The 13,415-nt window shown below is 40.3% G+C and overlaps 1 protein-coding gene across 1 annotated transcript in view; it reads right to left on the bottom strand.

Moving 5' to 3' along the window:
• Nucleotides 1-1,899: 1,899 nt before the first annotated feature.
• Nucleotides 1,900-13,415, bottom strand: part of LOC139130456 (histamine H3 receptor-like) — a 28,577-nt gene continuing 17,061 nt past the window's right edge. Inside the window, exon 2 of the mRNA XM_070696248.1 lies at nt 1,900-5,785. Coding sequence (XP_070552349.1) covers nt 4,010-5,449 — 1,440 coding nt within the window. The 5' untranslated portion in view covers nt 5,450-5,785 and the 3' untranslated portion in view covers nt 1,900-4,009. The remainder of the gene's footprint in view (nt 5,786-13,415) is intronic.

Here is a 13,415-nt window from a genome sequence, read left to right as displayed (position 1 = left end):
GTGTGTGTGTGTGTGTGTGGTGTGTGTGACTTGCTTCTATCTTCTCAGAGGACTAGAGTGATCGATGCAGGATTGTAGAGGAATAATACAATAAAGATATGTACATATCAGGTATCTTTTGGTACTCATACTATTCAATGACTCGAGTTTTCACGCATTCATGCGGTCATATGTATATATATAATATATATATATATATATATATATATATATATATATAATATATATATATATATAGTGTGTGTGTGTATGTATATATATATATATATATTATATATATATATATATATATATATATATATATATATATATATATATATATATATATATATATTTCCAAAAACATCTTTTCAAGTTCACAGCTAAGCAACGAAAATTACATCCCTTGGCGAAAGGGAAGATAACATTTTCGCCAATCGTGCTTGACAGCGCCCTCCAGCGACGCAGCGAATGTCCCTTACGCTTTCCATAATTACAAAAGCTCGGCCATTATTTATTTAGCGGTCCCATTCATGACTGTAAAGTGTTTCTGAGTGAGTTTTTCATCTCATCTAAATTAAAATGAGAAAGTGTGTCCAATCATATATACAGTTCACAGGCAGGCCTCTTGTAAAGATTTACTATCGGAAGTTTTTAGAGGGCGGAAGAGGAGAAATTGTCTGATTGCTTTCAAACGAACCCTGCAAAGTGTAAAAGGGCAAGATTATTAATTCCTGTTTCGCTGGCCACAGCACTAACTCAAACGCACACTTGGCAGAGTTGCTGTGTATTGATATATTTTGGTTAACTTTGCGTTGTTCTAAAAGTAAGCTATGTCAGTGACAACTTCGCAACGTGTTGGAGGGGCAAAGATGACACAATAATATTTTGATACTACTCACTGACACAGTAGATAACGACAACAAGGGCAACATAATTCATGTGTACCGGAAATGTATGCTAATATACTTACTAACTTGCAACTTGAAATCCCTAGCATACAACATAGAAAGAGGTTATTATAATATAAGTTTCACGTCATGCATACATGTAATTCAAACTGTATGAGATCATATGGCTGATTTTGAGATGTCACTTCATGAAAGAGAGCATCAAAGACATAACTAAAACATTTAGAGGCCTAAATCTGGCACATTATTATTGTGAAATGGGGGAGGAGGTATGTATGTATGTATGTATGTATGTATGTATGTATGTATGTATGTATGTACGTACGTATGTACGTATCTATGTATGTATGTATGTAGTATATGTATTAGGTATGTAGGTATGTAGGTAGGTATGTATGTATGTATGTATGTATGTAGGTATGTATGTATGTATGTATGTATGTGTATGTATGTATGTATGTATGTATGTATGTATGTATGTATGTATGTATGTATGTGTGTTGTATGTATGTATGTATGTATGTCAAATAGCGTCATAGCAACTGAATGCCTCGAAAATGCTAATGTCATTACTGAGCCTCCCTTTGGTTATGGAAGGGATAAGAGTGTCTTAAGGTAAAACGCGCCTCGGGGACAGATAGTTGGACTCCTAATTTTTTCCCGCCCTTAGAGTGAGTAAAGTTTCAAAAAATGAATATATTTTTCCAATTGAGTGAACACATAGATGGCGGCCATTTTGTCTTGAAATTGTTGGTATATGTTAGGTTATTTGTTTCTTTAATTCCAAAAATTTCACATTGACCCAAAATTTTTAATTCTTGGTTTCAAAAATAAAAATGGTTGAAAGTTTCCGTCAGGAAATTTAATTTTGAGCAAAAGTTTAAGCCTGCCACTTTCGAGGCCCATACTACCTTAATTTTAGAAATGATTCAAATAACACGTGTACCGGTTTGTGATTTATGTAGGACGTTCACCGTCACAGTAATACAGCGCATTCAGACGACACAAGTTCAAGAATATTAACCTCTGTTTAATGTATACAAATACAATATACCATTTTATACTTTACAAATTCAGGAAAATATTGCAATAAAGTAAATCGTTGGAAATGAATAAAATGGCAGCATAAATTAATATTTTATATTTTTTCCGGTACAATGTCTAGGTACTGTAGCTGCTTCTGCTTCTCGAAGCATGGCAAGTCGGAGTATTGTCATATATACCATATAGAAATCGTGGAGACTCCAAATGCCCAGTTGCACTACGACTGGTCCACTCTGTGTACGCGAAGTATCATGGGTAAGAAAGCGAATTGTTAATCAGTCGGATTTTCGATTCCCGTGGCGGAGTATATCTCAAGTACCGGTATATAGGTGTATACTCCCGGGATATACCAAACAAACAGTTCTGGGTTTCCGATAAGTCGGAGTATCCTGAATGTTACCAGCACATTGCAAGACATTGCACGGTTCTTGCGTACACGTGGAAACAATCAGGTTTATCGATAAAATTAAAAAAATGAGTAAGTCACGCGAGAATTAGTGCGAAGATGACGTTTCTTCCTGAGGATCTCGCAATGCCTCCGTCCTGATGGTATCGATAGCTGCTTGCCCTGTGCAACTTCTGCAAACGAGGTGTTGTGCTGTAACTGTGCTGTTTTGAATCTTCTGAAGACGAAAAGAAAAACTTGAATATTCTGCTTTTTGTCAAAAAGCACATATAGAAATCACAGGACCTGTTTTCTGTTGATATATCAACATCATCATACTCGGTTACACCTCGGTGAGTTCTTAAAACACAAGTCTAACTTTGCTAATGTGCGCTTTCTTATTAACTTCTGACATTTTAAAAAATATCTAATATATGAGCTGTAACTTAATCGTCCTTGCGATTTTATATTTTCTCAGTAAAAATGCTGTACAGGCTAATTTTTTTATAGTCTCTTTACAAGTTCAATGCACTTTGTTGTTTCATCAGAATGTTGACTTATCAGAAATACAATGTAGAAAATAAGAATTTCGATCTAAATGTAACAAAATATCAATAAGATACCTGAACATAACTATTTCTCTTTGTTTTGCTTTCAAGTTGACCGTTGTTTGTTTCTAATAATTGAGTCACACGATAAAAGTGATAACTGGCACATGCGCGGAATAACACGTTCACAGCTTCCAGCAGCCTTGAAAGCAAACAAACACGTCGAAATTTTCTCCGGACGTCCCTGTGCGACAGTGATATGGCTAGAAGACGTTACAAGATGGTAATTGACGTCATCGAATTTGCTGGGCTTTCCTGTTACGGAAACACGTGTTCATCAAACACACGGTAATATTGATTTTTTGAAGCGTTCAAGGACCTTGTTTATCATAGTCAGGAAACTCGATCGAAGGCCAACTTGAACTACTCGCAATCCATTTTCTTTCACGAATAAATCTCGTTGGCAAATGACACATAAGTCGCTTTTACTCTCTCCCCTCGTTGAATTCGAAGCTGCGCGGTTTGAAAACGGTGTAGCAATTCAATGATATTACAATTTGTCTGGGAATTTTACTTTTAAAAGTGTATATCCAATCTACTGTACCGCCTTAATGGACTATTTACCTCAAATTCAAGTGCTTTACCAAGACAATCAAGACTACAATACTCCGATCCGATCACCGTTGTCTCGACTCTACAGTCTCCGATAACTGAATGTCTGAACAGAGTCGTCTAGGCTAGATCGAAGGCGGTTTAATATACTTGTTCCCTTATGCAGGAGTTCGTTTAAAACGACAAAAATGGTAATTATAATATCGTCTAAAAATGGTTCGTGGTTTTGAAATAAGCTACATTTCGTTATTCTTTTGGCGGGAAACATCTCGCATGGCATTCATGATTGGGAGAAGATGGTTGAATTCCGACCGGTTAATTTCACAGGATGGTGTTTTTTTTATCTCCTAAAAATGCAATACCGGTTCGAGATCATATTGCACTGTTTTGTCTCAAAATACATTGATACAAAAAAATAAATAAACTGTTTAATGTCGGTATACAAAACAGACTTCGTCTTTGCACAAAAAGTGGGGTGAAATATATCATGGAGTCCATAAGAGCGCCCCCATTCGGTCAGTTTTTATGCACTACATCTTCCTTCTTCGAGTTGACCTTCTTAGCCTGAAACAGCACATAAACCTTTCGAAGTTGTAGCGAATTCTACGATTGCAAAATGTGTAAAGTATCGGGTTGATGGATGAGTTGCACCAGAGCAAATAATTAACGAACTCCCAGGCCTTCATGTCAAAACACTCGGTACACACAATACTGACCAGAGACATCACTTTATATGGCGCCCAGCAGATTATGAACGCGCAGACGAGAATGAACAATTTCTTCGCTGCTTTTCTGTGTTTCTTGTGTCGCCGTATGCTGCTCGAGCTCGCGAAGTTCTTTCGTTTTACGAAGCCCTTGAAGTAGTCGGAAAACGACTTCAAGTGCCAAGACGAGTCGACAGGTGGCGTTTCTTCAGCAGACCGAGATGAAGTGGAATCAGTTTTCGTTATCATGTCGCCCTCATCGGCAATGACATTGGTTTCTTTTGGTTTCACGTCGTTGATAGCCGCTGCAGACTTCCCCGTTTTAACCCCTTCTTGAGCTTCCTCTGCGACCAGCATTAATCGTCCGTTCGTTTCCCCGGCGGCGCCCTTTCCTTTGTTGGACAGATTCTTTTGAGCGTGTGTTTGAAACTTCCTGGAACGCCGGCGGAGGTTCACATAAATAGACGCATTGAGGTATACAATTATAAATAACGGAATTATAAACTCCAAAAGAATCATGACGATGTTGTAGCTGAGGTTCTCCCACGGTTCAATTTCGCATTGCTCCGTGTAGTCAATGTTTCTCTCCCCGGTGAAAGCCGTCCAACCCAGAGCAGTGGGTGCGTACAGCAAAATCGAGAAAACCCACGAGGAAAAACAATATATGAAAACAGCTCTCCTGGTCTGCGTGACGAGGTAACTCTTCTTTGACACCAACCAGAATCGATCCAAGCTGATCAGAATGATGGCACAGACGGACTCGTAGCAGGCGACGAAATCGACGACCACCCATGCTTTGCACACGACCTCGCCGAGCGGCCACCTTCCGACCAGCATCCAGAGAGTGTTCAGCGGCAGAGATATGAAACCGATGATGAAATCGGACAGAGCAAGGTTCAACAGGTAGAAGTTGCCGATTTTCTGCCGGAGTTTCGAATCCACGACGAAGGCTAAGATCACCATGGAGTTCCCAAGGACAGTCATGACGATGATACAGGTCAACACGATGGCGATGATTATGGTCACAGTCGTGGAGTACGGCGGTTTGCCGCCGGCGGGGTCGCTCAACAGCCCGATGGATGCGTTCACCATCACCCCCGTGATGTTCACGGTGAAAGCGGCTGGTTGCGGAGTCGTCGTCATGTCCAAGTTGACTGTCGCGACGACCGCGGTCATCGACGGGTGCGACGTAACTCCAAAGTAATCTGGGCCCTGAGGCATAGGGCTATTCTCAGTTCCACTTCGATTGAAGCCAGTTTCGTTCATGACTCCGCCCAGTTTAACATACACAACTTAGGCAAAATCGTGTACTAAATCCCCCTGAAAGATATATTTCATTCCATTGCAAGCGAAGGCTGTTTTCATCAGCAGTACCTTTGCCACGCAACCGACGAACTCCTAATACAACGTGGCAAAGAAGTCCGGTTGACGGGGAGAGCGCTCAGTTCTGCACAGCAACACCTGGGAACTTCGAGTACGGCTGTGAAGTAGAGGGCGCCCGAGTTTCACGAGGGAGAACAGCATCCGTTGACGTATTCTTAATCCCCAGTGGCAGCAACGTGGACAAAGATTGATGAATGCACATTCAACGTCCGCAGTAAGCTGTAAGTAATACGAAAACAAAAACAACAGGATCAGTCGAAAGGCAGTGAATTCCCAGAGCTGACATTAACACGAATCCCCGGTAAATCGCACACATTTCATGGCAGGACCCAAGTGGAGCAGGTCATAACGGAAGAGTGTCGGATTTATCAGTGTGAGCGATGACAGGTGCCAGAGACAGGGGATTACACCCGAGGCGTCGCGCGCACTGAATTATTGATTCCACTTCAATAAATACACCCTCGTTGATTTTGTAATTAATTTACGCTCCGAGAATGAAATAAGTTCAAACATTGGAAACAAACAAGCGGGGGGCAAACATAAATACACGCTCCTCGCCTGCCGTGTAGGAGCCGCGTGGCGTGCGTGCGACGGAGACCGATTCGCTCCTCGCGGACCTCGATATCGAGAGTTGTTCAAATCACCCTTCAGAACTAGTCCCAGTACCCGCAAAATCATCGACTGAGCACTTACATTTTTCAAGTACCGTACGTATCGTTGACATCTTTCTTTCAATGACTGAGAACGAACACTTGTAGATTTCTGACCTTGAAAATAATAGGTGCTTTTAATACTGCCCCAATTAGCTCTAATTTGCGATGTATTTGTTAACATTTATTCTCTCTGTAAAAGATGGTTTTTTGCTCGACGACCAAAGTCCAGTCGAAGTAGCCAGTTTTTAACTTGTTGAAAAAAAAAACTTGTACGTGTATCATGCCCGATGTCATCCCTGGCGACTTCATTTAAGGTAGTATGCGCCTCGAAAATGAAAGACTTAAACTTTTGCTCAAAATTTCCCAAGGAATCTTTCAACTGTCCTCTTCCAAAATCACTGATAAAAATTTTGGGGTCGCCGTGCAAATTTTGGTATTAGAGAAAAACATTACCCAGGTGTTAAAGCTATCTTAAATTCAAAATGGCCGCCACTCCCGTCTTATCTAAAAAGAAAAAGGAAAATTTTCGATTTTTCGAAAAACTAAGACGGTGAAACTTTTTCTTACACCGAGAGCTTTAAAATGAACCCCCACAAGTGGTAGATCAGAAAAGAATTGTGAAAGTTTGAGAGTCAGAATATCTGTCCCCGAAGCGCGTTCTACCTTGACCGAGCAGTGGAAGTCAATTTCTCCACAGTGACACTGCATAATGTACAAGATGTTTGCGGCCGCCGCAACGCTGCATCCACGTAAACGGGAATTTATTCTGTAGAATAATGTCGACAAAGGTTAGAGCTTTCGCCCTTCTAACATAAAACCTCTAGCTGTCTCTGTCGCAAAGTGACACATATGTGAGATTAGATTGTGCCGAGGTGCATTGCCACGTTTCGGGATTCGAATTCAATAAGAACTTTGTATCTGTCTATGCTACATTTTTTTTATTTATTTATTTATTTACACTTTTACTGAGCGACCGAGTTACTCAAGGAGTAATTTTCGTCGGGGCTCAAATAAAGAGCAAAAATCTCAAAAAAGAACAAAACTAATTACTAATTACAGAGGAACATTTTCTTTTATAAATTGTTTCACTTTCACCTTAAACGTTGTTATATTTGGAGCATGTCTTAATGCACTGGGTAAAGAATTCCAGACTTGCGATGATCGATATTTAAAACTTCTCTGACCCATACATAAATTTGCTTTTGGAATATTAAAATCCATTTTTTCTACAGAACGTGTGTAATATTGATGAATTCTACTTCGGAAGATTAACATATCTGAAAGATATTGCGGAGCATTACCTGTCACACAGTTAAATGTTAAAATTGCAATTGCAATCACCTCTGAACGACGGACCTACCACTTAACTCTTTACGCATTCGCTCTGATGCGTACGAAGGGAGAACAACCAAAGTGGCTACTGTGTTGTGCACCTGGGTGAAAAGTACAACCAAAAAAAACAAGAAAAATTAATATTTTGTTTACTTATCTTTCAAAATAACTTCAATCATTATACTTCAATAGCACTCGCTACATTGCATTGCTTGACCTATGTACAAAATTTGATTTCTACGCCATTTTGTGACCTTTGACATTCCGGAGTATACATTTAAAAATAGGAACTTCTGCTCGGTTTAAACAAACATAACCAAGCTAAAACTGTCTCAAGTTAAACATTTCGTTGTACTCTGAACTGTGTTAATTTCACAGCGAACGGATTGATAACAACTTCAACAAATCCTCCGTTGATTCCATATCTGAAATTATATCATACCAGTATATTGATGGCGCAAATACAGCGAGCGAAACGTGGTATATTGGCGATATACCACGGCTGGCATACGCGCGAGCTGTCAGCTTGAGCAAAAATCCGTTTTTGACGTTCCACGCCAGAATTTCAATATACTGTTATGGTATAATAGCAATAAATCACACCCAGCGACGGTATACCACGAGATTTTGACCAGTTCACGACATATATGCACGATCGATAGCGAGTGCATATATAAAGTGAACTGGTCAAAATCTCGTGGTATACCGTCGCTGGGTGTGCTTTATTGCTTAAATGCATATATCATCTTCTGCAACATGCAGCTGTACTCAGTTAGGAATTTACAAAGTTTTACTTGCCACGTATCCACTTTATATGAGACAGACAGGAAAAATATATGTCAGAAACACTCATCTAATAAAGTCCAAATCATCATCTTGAAATCGCCCGTATGTTTTAATTCCCATTGCTGGTCTTTTGATGACGTCATCAAAATATTCCAAAACTACTACACATTTCATTTATGTAGTCAATATTTTTCTTTCCGGTGTGTCCGATGTAGACTTTCATCAAATTAGCCAATGAACAAGTCGACTTGGCTCGACTGCAAGCTCCTTGAACTTAGACTCACGAGGGTTTTCCCGCGGCATGACAATGTCAATGCCACCGAACTTGATACTCAAAGATGAAGCACAACGGCAAGGCTGCTCTTTCTTCCCAGTGTCAAATCGGGGCGCATGCTGTTACGTGTTGTGGTGCACGATCTAAACAACTATCTCCAGTGTCTCGTTAATCAAAGTCAGACCTCATTTCGCTGAAGCCCAACAGGTCAAACATTGCCTAACGGTTATTTGGCCATTGGGATCGATTGAAGCTTGGATTAATCAACTTGAAGGCTGGCCGAGAAGTAACTGCCTTCTAAAAATACGCTCAAACACAGTTACTATGGAAAATACACAGCCGGTTTAGTGTATTTCTCCGTTAACGCTCATTTTTATGCGTCCTTTCGAAAACAATTTAAACTACTTGACGAGAGAAAGTCCCAAACACCTGTAGTATAGAACAGTAGTCCAACACTAGAGGTGTGTTCTATGGTTGTGATTGGATTGTCGATGATCTGCCATCAGGATTATTCGTACAGATAGAAATGCTTCATACGTGCTGTTTCTGAAGTAGACGTGTTGCATTTGAATCACGCAACCCTCATACAAAAATATCTAGGACTGAAAGATGTGGTTATATCCCATACAAAACTAAATATAGACAGTAAACTTTCTGTAAGGCGTCGACGATAGTATATCACTACGGATTGAAATGTTGTGTTTTTACTGTTTAAAGTGTTTTCTGTTTTTTTTTCTTCTTTTTTTTTTAAATCATTTTGGTTGGCAGTTGAACAAATTAGCCTGAGGACATTAACCTTCATAAACGATGAACACTCACACCCTATACTGAATCAACTTATTAAACCATTTAGGCGTCACTCGGTTTCCATGGATTCCAACTCCTTCCTCCATAGTGATGGCGACGTAATGAATACGAAGTAATATACAATGAATGATGATCTTCCGTTCGCCGAACGAGTTTTTCATCTGCAGGTTATTCAGAAACGGGTCGTTAAACAGTGATTTCCGCTGTTTTTCCCTTCGGCGACGCCGCTTTAATTTGAGTGCCTAATGTCACGCCACGTGTGTTCTTAATTATGCAATGTTACAGACCGCGGTCGTTGAACTTTGAACCAATCAAATGAGCAGAATTTAACTGCCGTACACTCGCTCGGAGATAAAGTCCGCTCGCGCTATCGGCATTTTTATTTGGCGCAAAGATGCAATGACGAACCCAGGTCATGTCTTTGTCTGTATAAGCTATTTAAGTAACTGCTTTATATTGTATATGACTGCATATGTCACGTTAAAGACACACACGTTAAAGATCCATTGTACGGTGATATGCAAGATTTTACCAAAGCACAACTTGAACTTGGGGGACGCTTGCGCAGTGATGAAAGGCGGACCAACCACTCCCAAATTTTTACAAGTCTAGCTGATCTTCCAATTGTTGGGACCGTGATTCTAGTAAGAAAAATACTCAGAGATTTTAGGTTTCCGAAAATCGATTTTAGTTTTCAACAGAGTTAACACATGGATGGCGCCGGCCATTTTGAATTTCAAATATCGGTAAATGTCAGGAAATTTGCTTCTCTGTTACTAAACTTTGCACGTTGACCCCTGATTTTTTTTAATTCTTGATTTGGTTAGAGTATGCCTGACAGTTTCATTGAGGGAAGTTTGAACAGAAGTTTAAGAAGTCTTTCACGTTCGAGGCGCATACTACCTTAAAGCGTTGCACGCAACAAGCTGGAATGTGATCTGCAAACGATATAAGTCAGGAATTGTTCAGCTTTTAAATTTGACGACGATTTTCAAATCTTCAAATATCCATTTATGCTCGATTTGCGCATGTTTACGAGTACAACTGACGCTATATCTACACTCGTACATTACGGAACTAACGGTATCATTTTCAATGGTACCACACTTATGGTAATTTCAAGTTAAGCACAAACGTTTCATTACGTTTGCTGAAGAAATTGTATTAAGAACACCTTCATCGGGCTGGCTCGAGCCTATTCTAGTGAAACGAACTGGACCATTAAAATTCAAAGTTTCGAGACTGTGGCTTATATTTAAATGAAATCGTGAACTTCCCTAAACATTTGCCGGGCTCGTATTGATTTTGTTCATTTCGTCATGATCGATGGTGATGTTATTGAACAGCTAGTGCGCAAGCTGCCAGTGCATATGAGACCTCCGGTCCGCTTATATAATTTGCTTCCCGTTTATTCACCTTCACCAAAAAACAAGCTCCCGTACGGTACATTTCGTATCTCGTTAGCGACACATACTCGACGACGCCTTCGGCCTGTTCAGGGACCAGATCTCTCCCTCCGGCACTTCGTCACGGTTCTCCCACTGGTCCCGTTCCTCGGTCAAAGCCACCAGCAAACCGTTGTCACCACACTCTCTCTAACGCTGATCTGCCGAGGATTTCGTGACCTTTGACCCAATTCTTTGAACTCACTTTTGTTAACTCCGTTTAAATATCGTTTCCGTGTAATTTGATGTAAATATATAAAGACGTGTGACGCATTGAATGCAGTGACATAACATTTCCCTTAAGGTAGTACGCGTCTCGAAAGTAAAAGACTTAAACTTTTGCTCAAATTTTCCCCGATGGAAATTCCAACGATTCTCTTACCAAATCAAAAATAAAAATCAGGGGTCACCGTGCAAAGTTTGGTGCTAGAGAAACAAATTACCTAACATTAACGATATTTAAAATTCAAAATGGCCGCCATCCTGTGTTGACTCTATGGGGAAAATTAAACTTTCGATTCTCGAAAAACTATGACGGTGAAACTTTTTCTTTCGCCAAGAGCTTTAAAATGAGCCCCCACAAGTGGTAGATCAGAAGAGAATTGTAAAAGTTTGAGAGTCCGAATGTCTGTCCCCGAGGCACGTTCTACCTTAACACCGTCGAGATAGAGTAAAGTGCACACATCCTGATAAACACGTTTATCGAAAGGTCTGTTATTTCAGTTCGGGTCTCTTGTTTTCAAGTCAGCCTTATAGATCGTTAGTCAAAAAGTCCTATACATTGGAAACACGTGATAAAGAAAACGGGTTATTGGACGGAGCCATTAACGACGTGGCAGACTGGCAAAGTGCTATTTATTTCATTTATTGCTTTTCACGGTTCAAATCTGAACATTTACGCCGTCTCATTCAAATTTAGAAGTCATGCCTTGACAGGCCATAATTTTTGATTTACTTCATGAAGAGCTGGTACTTTCGTAAATACAACGCAATCAAAATGTAATAAAACTGTCTGGGATTTTTCTATGCCAGATTAACGTCAATATTAGATTTATTGGTACACGAACAGTGCATAGCACAAGGGCTTTTAACGCGTGGCTTTATAACTTATCATGTCACCAATTTATTTTTAAATGTGAATAAACCGAGGGTATGAGCATCTTTGAGATCGCTGAAGCAGCTGAGAGCCGTGACCAGATTTATTCTGGCTGGAAATGGAGTTTGGCCACAGATATAGAATAATCAAACACGATTTGACAGCAATGTGCAAAACATGTCCACTGAGACAGAAAGAATGCAGAACCGTGCTTTAGTGCGAGAACCGGGGATTGAAAATAGGGTCCCATCTTATGGACGGTTTCAGACGAGAATCAAAATGAAAGAGAGAGAGAGAGAGAGAGAGAGAGAGAGAGAGAGAGAGAGAGAGAGAGAGAGAGAAGCGCTCAAAGTACTCAAAATCATTATTATACGAAAAAGCAATAACGATGTGAGATATACCATTTAAGAGTGCTATAAAAGTTGTGGTAAACTTGACTCTTGTCATATAATCGCTTCCTCTTTAAAAAATAATATGGAACCCGCTAACATATGTCAAATTCCATGAAATGAAAAATACCAGGAGTTAGAAGTAAAACGAAGTGGACTTCGACCTTATCACTGCTGGCAGATTGACCCGGCCTGTTTCAATCGCTCATGCAACACTTTCCAGTTTACTTAACCTATACCAGAGCTGTCACACATCATGGTGTTGCCGATTGCTTAAAATCCACAACATTTCTAAATGCAGATGTGTCCCGGCTGAGAGCGCTTCCCATATCGCCATCAATATTTACAAAAGCAGGAAAGTGATCCAACAGAACAGAAATACGGATGCACAAAGTTCGAAAAGCGTTGCCCCAAGACGCCACTTGACATTTTGACTCCGACGAATGGAGGGGACTGGGGTGTTTATTTAAGAAGTGTAGAGGTTCCCCTTTCGAGTGGACATTACTCCCCAAGAGAGGAAGAGAATTTCGATATTACGCGCCGCGGTGTGAACACTGTTATAATGAAGAAACGAAAGGTCGTATCTTTATTTGCCGCAGGTTGTAATACATGTGTGCATTGCGCGGGGCATTAGAGCAGGTGAACAAAATCTAATTGCAGATCGCTATACCAACGTTAGCTGGTTGGTCCATATCTGTGGTGATTGAAGACTTTTAGCCCTCCACAGCAGCTATGGGAACTTCAATAGACAAACGCCCAAATCCGCCCGCAAGCAACCTTTGCGCAAGTTTGTTCGACGATATTTCGAGAAGTTTCCATCCAAATTACAAATTGCCAGCACTCATCTACAGCTTGATTACTGGGGACTCGCCACAATCAGAAATCCGTTTAAAATTTTATCAAAATATCGCCTTTTATGCAAGTTTTACCAGACATGACTACCCCGGACCCGGAGACCGCCATCATCGTTGTCTTGCGTAAAAATTGTGAAGCTTTGGTGGAGGTGTTAAAAGTCGTAAAAGTCAATATCAGTCCGTAAAAGGCAGGAATCCCGTCTGCAAACACCA

Source organism: Ptychodera flava, chromosome 1 (genome assembly GCF_041260155.1).
Source record: "Ptychodera flava strain L36383 chromosome 1, AS_Pfla_20210202, whole genome shotgun sequence".
Taxonomy (NCBI): domain Eukaryota; kingdom Metazoa; phylum Hemichordata; class Enteropneusta; family Ptychoderidae; genus Ptychodera; species Ptychodera flava.
This window is presented reverse-complemented; position numbering and strand designations above follow the sequence as displayed.